Raw genomic sequence first — 15,521 nt, 5'->3', positions numbered from 1 at the left:
GAAGATCCCGCACCTCTCTCCGTGTGAAGGTGTACAGATCAACTAGCGCTTTTTATGGACACTTGATACGATCTGGAGAACAATTCTTCATTCATGTCAGAAGAATCCCCATGGAACTGTGAAGTAACTAAAAAAGGAAACACTTTTCAGTATTTTATCTTTGCGAGAAGCAAAGCAGGAAATGTACACCGTGGGGCCAAATGTTTGTGGACACCATCTGCTTGGAATGAACTTTTTGAACTCCATATTTCATTTCCGTTTGCTCTTCTGGGAAGATGTTCCACAAGATCTTTTTGGAGATTCATTCAGCCACAAGCAAGTTCGTAAAGTCAGGTACTGACGTAGGTGAGGTTCACATTTATTCATTTTTAATATGAGCTCTACAGCAGGAGATCTTCCAACCCATATAAAGCAGATGTTCATAGAGCATGCGGTCATTTACATTTATCACATTTCGAGGTTGTAGATGTTCTACACCTAAGCTGGTCGTTTGGTGGTGCTGGGATTTGAACTCATGGTGTGTGATGCATAACCTGAGCTACCACCACCTCCCATGCTGGAACAGGTTTTGGTCTCCTAAGTGTAAGAATAAAAAGCGTCCTGTAAAACTGTGTGACTCGACTGTGTGTAACAGGTTGGAGAAGAAGCAGGTAGTGTCGGGTGTCCTGATACTTTTGGTCCGGCAGTGTGGATTGTACACGATGTTAATAATAAATAATGATTTGATAAGAAATGTGAAGATTATTTATGAAGATCATGTCGTAAGTTAATGTTCATAACAATAATAGATTTTATAATAAAAATAAAAAAGAATCTCTGATGAACCTGAGGTTTTATTTCAGATGATTTATTTTAGAATTTATTACACAAATGATTGATTTATTAATTCCTTTAATTAGCATTTTACACACTATTTTAACTAGTAAGTAAAAACAGCACACACACACACACACACACACACACACACACACACACACACACACACAAAAGTGTGCATCGGAGACAATTTAGCATTTGTTTCACGATGCATCGTTTTTATATCATTATTAGTAGATGTGCTAAACTTTTATTATTAAGAAAGTAAGAAATAATTTATGGTTGATGTTTAATATGTGGATCGATTTCACCACTGCTGCTACGTGAACATGGCGTATCAACACTACAGAGACGGAGGCGTGTCCTGAGAGTCACATAGAATACAGATTACCATGGCAGAGGCAGAGCTGTAACTTCCTGCACACACAACAGGAAAAGAACTTCTGTTTTTTTTGCATCTTTCTTTAATTTTTATTTAAAAGGTGTGTGTGAGAGGGCCGTGTGTTAGAAGTCAGAAGGCACTAAAGGAAATTGATGATTTGCTGCTTTTCACAATATACATGCTTCCCTTAGGGAATATTATTAGAAGGTATGTGATTAGCTTCCATTGTTACGCTGATGATACCCAGCTATATATCTCATCTAAACCAGGTGATACGCTCAATTAACTCAGATAACTGAGTGTGTTAAAGAATTAAAAGACTGGATGACTCATAACTTTCTACTATTAAATTCTGATAAAACGGAGATTTTGCTCATCAGCCCAAAAACCAGTATACAGAAGCTCCAGCATCTCAACCTGCATTTAGACGGATGTTCTGTAACCACTAGTTCAACGGTAAAAGACCTGGGAGTTATTTTAGAGCAACGTGTCTTCTGAAAATCGCATCGGACTCATTAATGGAGATGCACATCCCTAATGTGTGTGTGTGTGTGTGTGTGTGTGTGTGTATCTCCCGGGTGTTGAGTGTAATATACTGATGATCCAGTAGGTGTCGCTGTGAGCGTCCAGGTCGCGTTGTGTTACAGGAATAGAAGAAGGCGTGCAGCAGTGTTGCTGATTGATGATCTGATCTCGGACTCTACTAATCATCTTTCCATTCCAATATTTCTGACAGGGTTTTACCTCCACACTTCCATCTGATCCGCTGGAGCTGAATTTGAGGAGCTTCATCGTGTTCAGGGTGTGGGGAATAAAGTGATCTACAAATCTGGATGGTTTCTATCTGTAATGTGTGTAATTGAGAAGAATCAGTCAGAACAGTTTGTTACTTTTGTTTGTATTTAGTTTTTATTTCCTGGAGGTATAAACCAGGTGTATATTTTTAAGTAAAATTAGTATTAATTTATTTATTTGTTTGTTTATTTGTTTGTTTGTTTATTTGTTTGTTTATTTATAAGTATTTGCTGTCATTAGGGATGGCTGTGATTGTGGGCGGGGTTCACTTTATGGACACCCTTGATTGGCTGTGACTCGGAGCATGCGCAGTATGAACACAGCACCAGGATTTATAATGACTTTAGGCTGTAGTTCTTCAGGAATCAAATTCTGATACCTTTCAGTTGTGTGTGTTTCACAGCGCATAAAGCAGCTTTACATGGAGGAATAGATCACAAATATAATAACCAGAAGTTTACTAATGAGCTGTGAAGGTGGTGAGGGAACAAAATCCCTGAGATGGTCTGAGGAAGTGAGGATGCTAAACCCCTCCTGTTTCATGTCTTCTCATGGGCATTATGTAAATTTCTTGACCTTCACTGCTGTTATTTGAACATTACTGTGCACGTTCTCTATGGTCTCTTCTGTCCCACCTTTCAGTACTATGAGTGCAAAGGTCATCTATGAATTCCTTTCTGGTTGTTCCTGAGGTAAGTCCTGTTCCTTCTGACATTGTGGCAGATGATATCCACGTGGTTTCTCAGGTGGCCAGATGAGACCTGCCCCTGGTTATTACTGTACATGGGTCACCTTTTGTATCTGGCTCTTCTCAAGGTTTCGCTGTAGAAGTTCTCTGCAGGTTGTGGCCCAGAACTAGTGCTCGAGTAAGCATTCATTTGGCTGTTGCTTCTGACTCATGAGTAAAAGTAGACTTTTTTTAAATGTATATGTTACAGAGACGTCTATTTTGGGGTTGTGCATCTCCATAACTGAGGCCGATGTGATTCGCATCTCCACGTATAGGGAACAATACGTTACATTAAACTAGCGGTTCTCAAACTTTTCTCTGCCATGTCTCATTAGAGAGGGGTGGATTTTTAAACCCCACCTGTTCTCCATCGCCCTGGAAAAATGTAATGAAATACTAAACGTTTAAAATTTATTTATTTATTGAAATATCAAATTTTAAATCAAGTTCATTAAGTGCAAAAATAAAGAAAATAAACGTGCACATGTGTTCGCTGTTCCAACTCATTTAGTTTTCATTTACTTGCATTAATGACCTGCTTGACTAAACTAACTAAAATTTTTTGTGGTTGCTTTGAGTCTATGAACTTTATTTTAAGAGTAAATCACTTGTTTGACTCTATGAAATACATTTATTTTAGAGAAAATCAGAAAATTAAGATGAATAAATGAAGAACACAAAAATTGTGCACCACCTGTCATGTCTTTATTCCCCACTAGGGGGAGGCAGCCCACACTTTGAGAACCACTTCATTAAAGATATCTATGACGCAGCTACTGATACGATTCACATCTATAACGACGCAATGCGATCCGATTTCATTTCGACCCAACACAGTGTGATTCAATGCACTTCGATGTGATGGAAAATATGGTACAGAAAGTTGACTTTTATTTCTATGGGTCAGTCAGACAGCAAATCAACAATTGACTCAAGTGCTTTCTGACATTTGACTCGTGGCCCTTTTACGCCTTTGTAGTGCAAAGAAAGAAAATAAGATTTAAAAAATTGGAGAGAAAAATGAATAAAACCAGTCGTTCTTTTCCTGTTGTGTCTGCAGGAAGTTACAGCTCTGCCTCTGCCATGTTAATCTGTATTCTATGTGACTCTCAGGACACGCCTCCGTCTCCGTAGTGTTGATACGTCATGTTCACATAGCAGCAGTGGTGCTGAGAGAACGCGTTAGAGTAAGAGTTTAGCAAAGAGAAATCGATCTGTATATCAAATATTGATTTGAATCTTACCATCTCTAATTTACTATGTTCACTGATCTTCTTAAAAGTCCTGAAAACTGTTGATCACTTTACAGACGAGAATGTGATGTGGTTTATTGATCAAGGAATGTTAAAACATTCACTATTTCATTTCTTTCTGATCCAGATGATTGAGTGGTGTCCAGTCTTCCCTTTCTGTCTTCTTCTTTACTTATCTGATATCTGACCTCTACAAGAACATCCAGAGATCCTAGGATGAAGTCAGAAAAGTGTGAGAATCAGGAATCCACACAGAGCTCCGGTACTTTTCACACCAAGACTTCTCATTTGGAAAAGAAACCCCACCCCTGCTCACACTGTGGGAAGAGTTTTAGCCAAAAGAGCACTCTCAAACAACACGAGCGCATTCACACAGGTGAGAATCCATATTACTGCTCACTGTGTAGGAAGAATTTCTCCAGCCACAGTAGTCTTCAGAGACACGGGCACATTCACTCAGGAGAGAAGCCGTATCGGTGTCCGTACTGTGGGAAGAGTTTTATTGAGAGCGGCGATCTCATAAAGCACCGGCGCATTCACACTGGAGAGAAACCATATCGGTGTTCAGACTGCGGGAAGAGCTTCACACAGAAAAGCAACCTCGGAAAACACCTGCGCATTCACACCGGAGAGAAACCGTACTGCTGCTCAGAGTGCGGAAACGCTTTTACGCAAGGAACCGATCTCCGAGTGCACCAACGCATTCACACGGGAGAGAAACCATATCACTGCTCACAATGCTGAAACCGGTTCATTAGCCGGAGCTGTCTCCTGCAACACCAGCGCGTTCACACGGGAGAGAAACCGTATCAGTGCTCACAATGTGTCAAGAGTTTCAGCGAGAGACGAAACCTTGTACAGCACCTGCAAATCCACAAAATAGAGAAACCATATCAGTGTTCGCACTGCGGGATGAGTTTTAACAGACCGAGCAATCTCCAGCAACACCGGCGCGTTCACACCGGAGATAAACCGCATGGGTGTTCCGACTGCGGGAAGAGGTTTAACCGAGAGGACGCTCTGCGGGAGCACCAACACGTCCACACGGGACAGAAACCCTTTTACTGTTCAGCATGCGGGAAGAGTTTCACTCGGCACGGTAGCCTCCGGCAGCACCAGCGCATTCACACAGGAGAGAAACCGTATCGCTGTTCACACTGAGTTTTTCTACACACAGAGACTTTAAACAACACACACATTTACACGGATCTTCTGCAGAGGTCTAATCTAAAAGTTTGGTATATATTCTGTTGTAAAAATGTGTTGGATTGTTTAAGTTTCAAATTTAATTCAATAAAAGTATTGGACATGATGTAGATAAAATCGCTTATGAATTGGGATGAAAATCAAAGTCACGCTGCATTGGAATATATGGATTCTTTTCTCCTGAACTCTTGACTGTACACACTTGTGACGAGTCGTTCATCAACAATTTGTTCATTTTGAATGAGTCTTTAATTTTCGTTCGGCTTCTCCCATTAGGGGGCGCCACAGTGGATCATCCGTCTCCATCCCCCCCTGTCCTCTACATCTGTCTCTTTTACACCAGCTACCTGCATGTCTTTCCTCACCACATCCATAAACCTCCTCCTTTTCCTCCTACCTGGTGTCTCCATCCTCAGAATTCTCCTACTGATATACCCCATGTTCCTCCTCTGCACATGTCCAAACCATCTCAATCTCACCTCACTCACCTTGTCTCCAAAATGTCCTACATGTACTGTCCCTCTCTAATAAACTCATTTCTAATCCTGTCCATCGTCGTCACTCCCGACGAACATCTCAACATCTTCAGCTCTGCTACCTCCAGCTCCACCTCCTGTCTTTTACTCAATGCCACTGTCTCTAATCCATACAACATCTCAGGTCTCACCACAGTCCTATAAACTTTCCCTTTCACTCTCACAGATACTCTTCTATCACAAATCACTCCTGCTATCACTCTTCTCCACCCACTCCACCCTGCCTGCACTCTTTTCTTCACTTCTCTAACACACTCTCCATTACTTTACACTGTTGACCCCAGGTACCTGAACTCCTCCACCTTCTCCACCTCTTCTCCCTGCAACCGCACCCCTCCACTGCCCTCCCTCTCATTCACACACATGTACTCTGTCTTACTCCTACTGACTTTCTCCAGCGTATATCTCCACCTCTCCTGCACCACCCTCACATACTTCTCTGACACACCAGACTTCCTCATACAATACCACAACTCCTCTCTCCACTCTGTCGTATGCTTTCTCTAAATCCACAAACATACAATGCAACTCCTTCTGACCTTCTCTATACTTCTCCATCAACATCCTCAAAGCAAATAATGCATCTGTGGTGCTCTTCCTCGGCAATAAACCATACTGCTGCTCACAGATGGTCACCTCTTCTCTCAGCCTGGCTTCCACTACCCTTTTCCATAACTTCATGGTGTGACGGATCAACTTAATTCCCCTGTAGTTACTGCAGGTCTGCACATCTCCCTTATGCTTAAAGATCTGTACCAGCACACTCCTTCTCCATTCCTCAGGCAAAATCACTTCTCACCTTCCAAAATCTTATTACACCTTCTACCACTTCATCTACTCACAACCCACTTGTGGACCATAAGCACTGATGACATTTATCATCACTTCTTCATCTTCCAGCTTCACGATCATCACCCTATCAGAAACTCTCTTCACCTCCACTACACTCTTACTGTACTCTTCCTTCAGAATCCCCCTACACCATTTCTCTTTCCATCCACACCATGATAAAACAGTTTAAACACCTCCAATGTTCCTGCTCTTACTCCCTTTCCACTTGGTCTCCTGAACACACAACATCTCTACCTTTCTCCTCTCCATCATATCAGCTCTCTCTCTCCCTTTACCAGTCATAGTACCAACATTTAAAGTACCAACCTGAACCTCTACTCTCCTACACTGCTCCTTTTCCTGCCGTCTCTGTAGACGTCTTCCTCCTCTCCTTCTCCTCCTTCAGCCAACAGCAGCACAATTTACACCGGTACCCTGTTGTTAATGATACCTGTGGTGGTTGTTGGTAACCTGGGTCTCGACCGATCCGCTATGAGGTTCTGATTCCTGACCTGTATGTTTGATTTGGTACATGTTTTGTGCTGGACGACCTTCATAACACAAACCTCCACATTTATCTGGGCTTGGGACACTGAGAGTCACCTGACTTGTGCAAGTCTTTAATGTGACTCAGGAAAACGAGTCGTCTCAAAGAGTGATTTGTTTATTTTCTACTGGACTCGCATTAACAAAGCATCAAATCGTTCATCTCTCGACTCTATATTGAACATGTAACAATTTATTTTATTTCTGATCAAATGATTGAAATAAATTAAATGATTTTCGCTTTTACCGAGATTTAAATAATCAAGGCACTGAAATGATCTAAACTTCCAATCATTAGTACACAATAATGTAAGAAATATTATGGTAGAAATTTTTATAAATTCAGAGTCAAAACAGAGAAAAGTTTTCTGTGTAGGTTCTGTAAGGGTTTTTTCACACCTAGTTTGTTGAACCCTTTCAGTCGCTCTCAGAGCTTTAAATCAGTAATCCAGCACCTTAACCACTGAGCTCCACTCCCCCATGTGATCTCAGACCCCCTAAAAGGACCCAAAAGGGAACCGTACTCAGATCAGCTCCGGAGGTGTGGTTTGTGATCTTTGTGACATGCGAAAGCAATGAGATCCCGGCCCGCTTCACGTTTCCTTTCCACACGTGTACCTGGAGGCGTGTCACACCTGCGGCCATGTAACCTCACTGTTCTTTGTAACAGAAGACATTTGGAGGTTCTTTTAAATAAGCATTAAATTTAAAACTTTTTCAGACATGGTTTTGATTTGTGCATCAGATTTTTTTGTATTAAAAACACAACCCAGTAATGTTTAACTAAGCACTTTGTTTTTTTGTGATTAGTTTATAGTTTACAGATTTAATGTTCAGATGTTGAAATCACTCGTTACATTTTTCAAAAAAATATATAATAATAATCCAAATTACCTGAAACAATACACAACAATTCTGTTGTCTTTTTTATTATATAATTCCTCTGAAAAAGAAACAATAAACTGATCTTTTTGGAAAACAATATAGAAATGTTCAAACAAAACCAATCTTTATTTGTTTATACTTCTTTTTTTTTATTTATTTTATACAGGATTTTATACAGTCAGTGGAGACGCCATCCGAACCGAACTTTTCATTTCATTCAGTTAAATCAACAGACATCATGATGAAGCAGCTGCACAGAAATAAATCGATTCAGGACATGAATTTGTCCCAAATGAGCGAAAACCTTGAAAGTAATAAAGTATATAGTCATTCATTATAGGTACATCATAAAGTTAATATCATAAAGAGATTTGAGAGGAAAATTGTTCATATTAGATACAGTTCAAAATCATATTCATGGTCAGGAAGTATCTTCAGGATGTCCATCCTCTGCAGCATTCTTTTCATATTCACTATTTGATTCCTAAAGTCAGAAGTCCTGGAGCAGAGCAGGTTAGGGGCCTTGCTCAAGAGCCCATCTGCCTCACTTTCTGAGCCACCACTGCCCTAAGGCTAATCTGGAATTCGAACCTTGGACCTCCAGATCTTTTCTCAGAGCACAGGCGTTGGGGCTTGGAGCCTTGACTTTCTAATTAGTAACCCAGAAGGTTCATCATTAGGTCACCACTACTTCCTGCACAGCTGCTAACTGTATGGTGTGCTCTTGATTCCAGCTGTGTTTCTCAAAATGGCAGATTTTGTTTAGGGACTGATCTGATAGATTTGATCTACAATTAGGATGTATGTAAAACCAGAAGCAGAACACCTCAGCACCAGGTATGGAATTTCTCTGGGTATCAGTTTATTTTAATATACATATATATATATATATATATTTATGGCATCTGGGAATTTTATGTCGTTCGAAGGCTGCTAGTAACTTTGGAGCACGAAGGGGACGTTCATTTTTTTTAAAAGAGCAGGCTTGAGGGTTGTCTTCCTCACACCCCATGTTCTGAGAGCTCTGGAGTCCCTTACTGTCCCTCTTCAAGTCCCCAATGCTAAACAGCACGTCTTTGTCGTGTGGTGGAAAAAAAACCAAGTGAAACAAGTTTTAAAACTCATCACTGACTGGGAGAAAGCAAGAGAAAAAGGTTCATTTGGCACTTTGCAGAAGGTGTGCATCCTGGTCTTCTCAGAACATGAGCAGACAGAAGAAGCCCTGAGCTCTGGTCACAGATTTATTTGATAATCTTTAAACTTTGTAGAAAAACAGTACTGTTTGGCTTATTCAAGCATTCTCTACCATGTAACAGAGTTTGTGTGTCACCTTGACGCACAAGCACACACTCACACATCTCATAACTGTGTGGAAAGATGTGTGAGGACATCTAGAAAGAGTCCAACACATAGTTTAACAGAGATACATTTTCTCACTACATGGTTGTGTATGGAGAGCTACGGTTTCCAGAGAAATGTCTAGAGAAATGTCCAGAGTAATGTCACTGCACCACCACAGAACAAACCACATCCAACAGGTTGTCAACAAAAGGTTGTTGAACTTCTGCAGAACTAAATGACTCCTGTTTCCTCTAAAACTGTTCGAGCTCTACAGGGTCAATATTCACAATCGGGCTGCACAATGATGCCCTAAATCATAGTAATAAATCATTATGGTCTGAAACCCCTGTAGGGACCTCAAGAGCAAAACCATGTTTCCTTTAGTGCGCTGTTGAGTGTCAGAATCGTCCTAATGTTTATAGAGGAGGTTTATAGATGTGGTGATTGAAGTCAATCAGGTGGCTGGTTTGAAAGAGGCAGATGTGTGAGACAGATAGACAGACAGACAGACAGGCAGACAGACAGACAGAGCAAATAGTAGCAATTGTGCAAATTGACAAGTGCAGATAAACGTGTATATGTACAGCATGTTTTATATATATATATGTGTGTGTGTGTGTGTGTGTGTGTGTGTGTGTCTGTGTGTGTGTAAATACATGTACAGCAAAACTATGTAAAGGCTATGGCAGTAAAAATGTGCAAATACCTAAAATTTACATTTAATATATTCAGAATTCATTCAATATATTCATAGTTTTCATTTAATTCTTTCAGGGATAATTTCCTTAGCTGAATGTTATAATATATTATATATATATATATATATATATATATATATATATATATATATATATATATATATATATATATATATATATATATATATACTGTATGTGTTCTGTAAAACAGGCGCGCTGTAATATACTGATACTCCAGTAGGTGTCGCTGTGAGCGTCCAGGTCGCTTTGTGTTACATAAACAGAAGAAGCCGTGCGGCAGTGTTGTTGTGTGATGTTGAGATATTTCTGACAGGGTTTTACCTCCACACTTCCATCTGATCCGCTGGAGCTGAATTTGAGGAGCTTCACTGCGTTTTGCTGGAAATATCAAGGTAACTTCAACTCGGTGGCTCAATCCTAAACGGGTTTCTGCTCCCTACACTAGTGCACTACAGAGTCTACACTGTTTATATCTCCAATCATGCGCAATGTTCTTCCAGTCCTCCTGAGGAACCGGACCAGTGCAGGAGTTATAATATTAATTAGTGATCAAATCAGTGTAAATCTCATTTTAAACGCTGCACTATAACATCAGGCCTCAGATGAATTCAGGAGCGTTTACACACCACATTTCACCTTTCATGAAGATCCTGTCATTTCAGGAGAACATCTCTGACCTTCTCTTGTTCCTGAGTCTCTTCACCCACCAGGAAACACTTCAGCTCATATCACCTGCCTTCACTTATACTACACTTTTACTACACACACACACACACACACTGTTTGGCAAAAAGTATCAAGACACCTGCACACAGTTGATTTAGAAGATTCAAACCTGTTTCAGCATGACAATGCTCCTGTGCACAAAGTCAGCTCTATGAAGATCTGCTTTCCATTGGTTGGAAGATGTGGAAGATCTCCTGCCATAGAGCTCCAACCCGATTGAACATGATGAATGTGAACACTGACCACAAACCAGGAACCTCCTCACCTTCAGTACTGACTTTACCAACACCCCTGGTAGAATCTCCACAACATCTAGTGGAACATCTTCCCAGAAGAGTGGAGCTCATAATAACAGCACATGGAGACTAAATGTGGACTGAGATGTTCAAAAAGAGACACATGGCAAGGTCAGGTCAGGTGTCCACAAACTTTTGGCCATACAGTGTAAGTCAGGGTATTTTACAGGTGTGGACAGTGGTGACCTCAGACTTGATCACATGATCATGGACATAAACACAGCAGGTGATGGGCGCTGATTGGGGGATGTGGGAGTTTAGTGGTTAGGATCTAAAGGTCATGAGTTCAAATCCCATCCACACCAATCTGCCACTCCTGGGCCCCTGAACAAGGCCCTAAACCCCATCGCTGCTCAGATGAATGGAGGAGATAAACATCGCTCTGTATAAGGACGTCTGATGAATGGCGTGAATGTGATTGCTGAGGGGAGCAGGACATGGGTTTGATGCCCACACTAATCCAGATCCACATGGAAGCAGGTGTATTTTACAGGAAGGTGTATAAACGTTCAGATGAACAGGGAGGTAACGTGACAAACGCAGAGAAACACACACGTGGTGTTTCGTGTCGAACACGTCGTACAACTTAAATTCTGCATTGTTTTTGCATCTTCTCAATGAGAACATACATATAAACAACAACGCTGAGTTTTTCTCTACAAGAGCATGGAGAGGAACCGACCACATGGCCAAACCAGGTGAGAATAAAATCCTAGAGGAGCCACCTGCCAAACAGGAAGTTACCTCAGCACCTGAGTGCACCGCAGATCTTCTCAGTTTTTCTCTCTGACTTGATCTCGCGCGATTCGGCATTTCTGCAGATGCCCACTATCCAGAGCATCTCACACTCGAGCAGGTGAGGGGTCAGGGCCCTTGCTTCTGATCTGAACTGAGCCATGATTGGTTACACCAGATGATCTGGTTTTCTGGGTGAACATTTTCCATGTTAAAATCCCAGAAGATCAGTGGACCATCTGGTTTAAAGAACCAAGTCGTGGAAGTCATATTTCATTTCTTCATACTGTTGATGTGAACATGAAGCTCTGGAGCTGTCTCTGCATGATACTTTGACATTGTAGTTTGGTCACATGATTGGCTGATTGTTCTGATGGCTGTATAAATGAGCAGGTGTTCCTGTCCCACCATACACTTCACTTGTGGACAAATGAACGCATTATCAGAGCAGGGGACAAAGCTTAGAATCTCTAAATGTATACTCCTCTATGCTCTGGAGAACATCTCAGCCCTCTGCTTATGGTCTGCACCAGTCGAGTAACCTGATTTCCACGTTTTAAAGCTGTCTGAAGTTCACCTTCTAGAATAAAACCATGTGTTGTTTCTGTTCTGTGTTCTAGATGAGTGGTGTTCTGTCTTCTCCTGGTGCCCACTTTCCAATCAATTACAAATTTACTTCCACGCGACCTTCAAAAGATCTGACTCGGACCACAGTGGAAGAGATCAAATGCGAGGATGTGGAACCTACAGAGAACTCCACCAGCCAGCAGTGGACACTGGGGACGTTCCTCGCAAACACCTCGTTCAGATTTATGCAGAAGGAGATCCACCAGTGCGCGCAGTGCGGGAAGAGCTTCAGCCAGAAGAGCAACCTGAACCAGCACCGGCGTATCCACTCGGGGGAGAAACCATACCAGTGCTCGCGTTGCGGGAAGAGCTTCAACCAAAAGAGCAACCTCAAACAGCACGAGCGCATCCACTCCGGGGAGAAGCCGTACCACTGCGGCGACTGCGGGATGAGCTTCACGCAGAGGAGCCACCTGCAGCAGCACCAGCGCATCCACACCGGAGAGAGACCATACCACTGCATGGAGTGCGGGAAGAGTTTCAGCGACCAGAGCAACCTGCAGCAGCACCAGCGCATCCACACAGGAGAGAGACCGTTCCAGTGCTCGGCCTGCGGGATGAGTTTCACGCAGAAGGGAAACCTTCAGAAACATCTCCTGTTCCACACCGGGGAGAAGCCGTTCCACTGCCCGGAGTGTGGGAGGAGCTTCACACAAGCGGCCGACCTTCAGGAGCACCAACACGTTCACACCGGGGAGAAACCGTATTACTGTTCGGCCTGCGGGAAGAGCTTCACTCGTCACAGCAGTTTCCAGCGACACCAGCACGTCCACACGGGAGAGAAGCCCCATCACTGCACGGTGTGTGGTAAGGGTTTCACCAGACACCACAACCTGCAGAGGCACAAGCTCCTTCACACGCCCGAGATCCAGGACATGCTGCAGTTCTCCTCAGATAGTGTGGACGTTACTGAGGTCCGTGCGATTTCACAGGTTTAATCAACACTAAGGAACTATAACTTTTTTTCCACTTTGAGGATAAATGATGCACTACAGCAGAACGTTCTTCTGGGACAGGGCGAGGAGGGACACCACGTTGGAATACTAATGGCTGGAAGATGAGATACAGATATGAATCCATTGTGGAATGTGTGCCCAGATACTGACGTGTTCTGCTTCAGATCACTCTCAGAGCGAGACGACTTCCTACCTGAAGCACTTTGTTTCTATGTGTGAACTTTGGCCACACCAGAGACCTGGAGTGGCATCATGTGGTGCTGGGATTTAAACCAATGACCTTCTGATTGGTAACCCAAAGCTTTAATCTTTAAGCCACTGCTGTTCCACAATTAGACATGGTTTATGTCCAGCATCAATGTTCTCCCCACTAGAACTGAGAAAAACTATATGTTCAAAAGTTTGGACACCTGATCAAAGATTGCTATGTGCTTTTCAAACATCTCCTTCCATAGTTGCTGTTATAATGAGCTCCACTCTTCTGGAAAGATGTTCCACTAGATTTTTGCGCCGATTCATTCAGCTACACGAGTGTTAGTAAAGTCAGGTAGTGATGTAGGTGAGAAGGTGAGGAGGCCTGGGGTGCAGTCAGTGTGCTGGCTTTGTGCACAGGGGCATTGTCATGCCGGAGCAGGTTTGGGTCTCCTAGTTCAAGTGAAGAGAAAAATTCATGCTCCTGCATCAAAAGACGTCTGATACAATTGAACGCCTACAAATTTGGAGATGTAGGAACCACAAATCACTGGGAAAGGCAGGTGTCCCAATACTTTTGTCCGTATTATGTGAGAGGTACAGGGAGGTTTTCAGAGACGTTCACGCAGTGCTGGTTCAAGTGGTAAATGACCTGCTACTGGACTCTGATCAGGGTCATGTCTCCTGGCTGGTGTTGCTGGATCTTAGTGCAGCTTTTCTTACTATTGATCATTTGTAGCAACTCGCCGTACGAGGGGGTGAACATGGTGCACGTGAAGTGGGGTGTGACGTGTAGCAGACGTGGGGAAAAAGGGGGAGTGTTCACCGCTGATTACCTCCTCCCTGCCCTCCTTCCATGTGTCTCTTCTTTCCACAACAGTAGTGCTGAACTGCCGCTGTCCGTTCAGCACTATGCCGAAAGTGGTGTTTGGAGCGGTTTCTCTTTGTTGGGCGTCATCACAATGCGTACACACACACACACACACACACACACACACACGTATATACAGTATCTTACAAAAGAGAGTGCACCCCTCACATTTCAGCAACTATTTTAGTATATATTCTAAAGGGACATAACTATAACAATGTAACGTGGATATATTTTAGAGTATCAGTGTGCGGTTTGTGTATCGGTACAGATTTACTGTCCTCTGAAAATAACAACATACAGATATTATTGTCTAAATAACTGAAAACAAAAGTGAGTCCACCCTCAGTGATAACAGCTGTACGTCGTGTAAACGTGCAACGTCACATGTTCACTTCATGTTTTTGTCTTCTTGACAGAATTATACAAATGTGTGTATCTTGTAATTGAGCACTTATAATTTGGTGCTTTGAGTCGATTGTCTCATATTGACCACTGGATATTCTACATGTTCTAGCATTGCTTCAGGAATGAGAGAATAAACTGTGTGAGCCCTTCGGTGTCGTACTTTTCCTTTAGTGTCCCATTACACTGCAGCTCAATCAGTCTTAGATTCAATTCCTTAATTACAGCCACATTCGCTCCATAGACAAAACACACGGGTTTACCAGCAGTGTCAGTAAACATCTACTCAGCCTTCAATCCGTTTTCAGAATCCACTTTTCTCTTCGCCGCTGTGAGGCGCTGTTTCACAATAACTGTACAATAGGGTTAAATACATCAACAAAAGCTCGACTTGATTGACGCTGGAATGTTCTCAGGTAGTCTAGCAGCTCTGGTGAATTCCACACTCAGGAGGATTAAAGCAGTGCTGGATAATGATGGTGCTCACACACAATATTCACACTAAACACAGTTTTAACATGTTCACTGAGGGTGGACTCACTTTAGTCTCCAGTGATTTACACAATAATGTCTGTGTGTTATTTTTAGAGGACAGTAAAACTGTACTGCTACACAAACTACACATTCACTACTCTACATATCTCCAGCTTTCAGTTCTACAGTTCTGTCCCTT

At 42.3% G+C, this 15,521-nt stretch overlaps 1 protein-coding gene and 1 long non-coding RNA gene across 4 annotated transcripts; both read left to right on the top strand.

Moving 5' to 3' along the window:
- The first annotated feature begins 1,364 nt into the window (after positions 1-1,364).
- Positions 1,365-5,344, top strand: LOC310739227. Of its 2 annotated transcripts, XR_014537293.1 has the most exons (3): positions 1,365-2,000; positions 3,784-3,910; positions 4,104-4,197. It is a non-coding gene; the product is annotated as an uncharacterized lncRNA (long non-coding RNA). The 2 variants fall into 2 exon arrangements; XR_014537292.1 differs by lacking the exon at positions 3,784-3,910 and having other exon boundaries at positions 4,104-5,344.
- Positions 5,345-8,741: 3,397 nt separating this feature from the next.
- LOC310738735 (uncharacterized protein) lies at positions 8,742-15,000 on the top strand. Of its 2 annotated transcripts, XM_083564053.1 has the most exons (3): positions 8,742-8,817; positions 10,354-10,432; positions 12,418-15,000. In XM_083564053.1, the coding sequence occupies exon 3, from the start codon at positions 12,418-12,420 to the stop codon at positions 13,360-13,362; it is 945 nt and encodes a 314-aa protein (XP_083420179.1). In that variant the 5' UTR covers positions 8,742-8,817; positions 10,354-10,432; the 3' UTR covers positions 13,363-15,000. The 2 variants fall into 2 exon arrangements, 1 of the variants encoding a protein (XP_083420179.1); XR_014537146.1 differs by lacking the exons at positions 8,742-8,817; positions 12,418-15,000 and adding an exon at positions 10,703-10,842 and having other exon boundaries at positions 10,256-10,432.
- Positions 15,001-15,521: the final 521 nt, after the last annotated feature.

The sequence above is a fragment of the Silurus aristotelis genome (genome assembly GCF_946808225.1).
Source record: "Silurus aristotelis genome assembly, chromosome: 2".
In the NCBI taxonomy this organism is placed as follows: domain Eukaryota; kingdom Metazoa; phylum Chordata; class Actinopteri; order Siluriformes; family Siluridae; genus Silurus; species Silurus aristotelis.
This window is presented reverse-complemented; position numbering and strand designations above follow the sequence as displayed.

What these genes read in the sequence shown, in the direction of transcription:
- LOC310738735 (XM_083564053.1), top strand. Translation starts at nt 12,418, where the DNA reads ATGAGTGGTGTTCTGTCTTCTCCTGGTGCCCACTTTCCAATCAATTAC.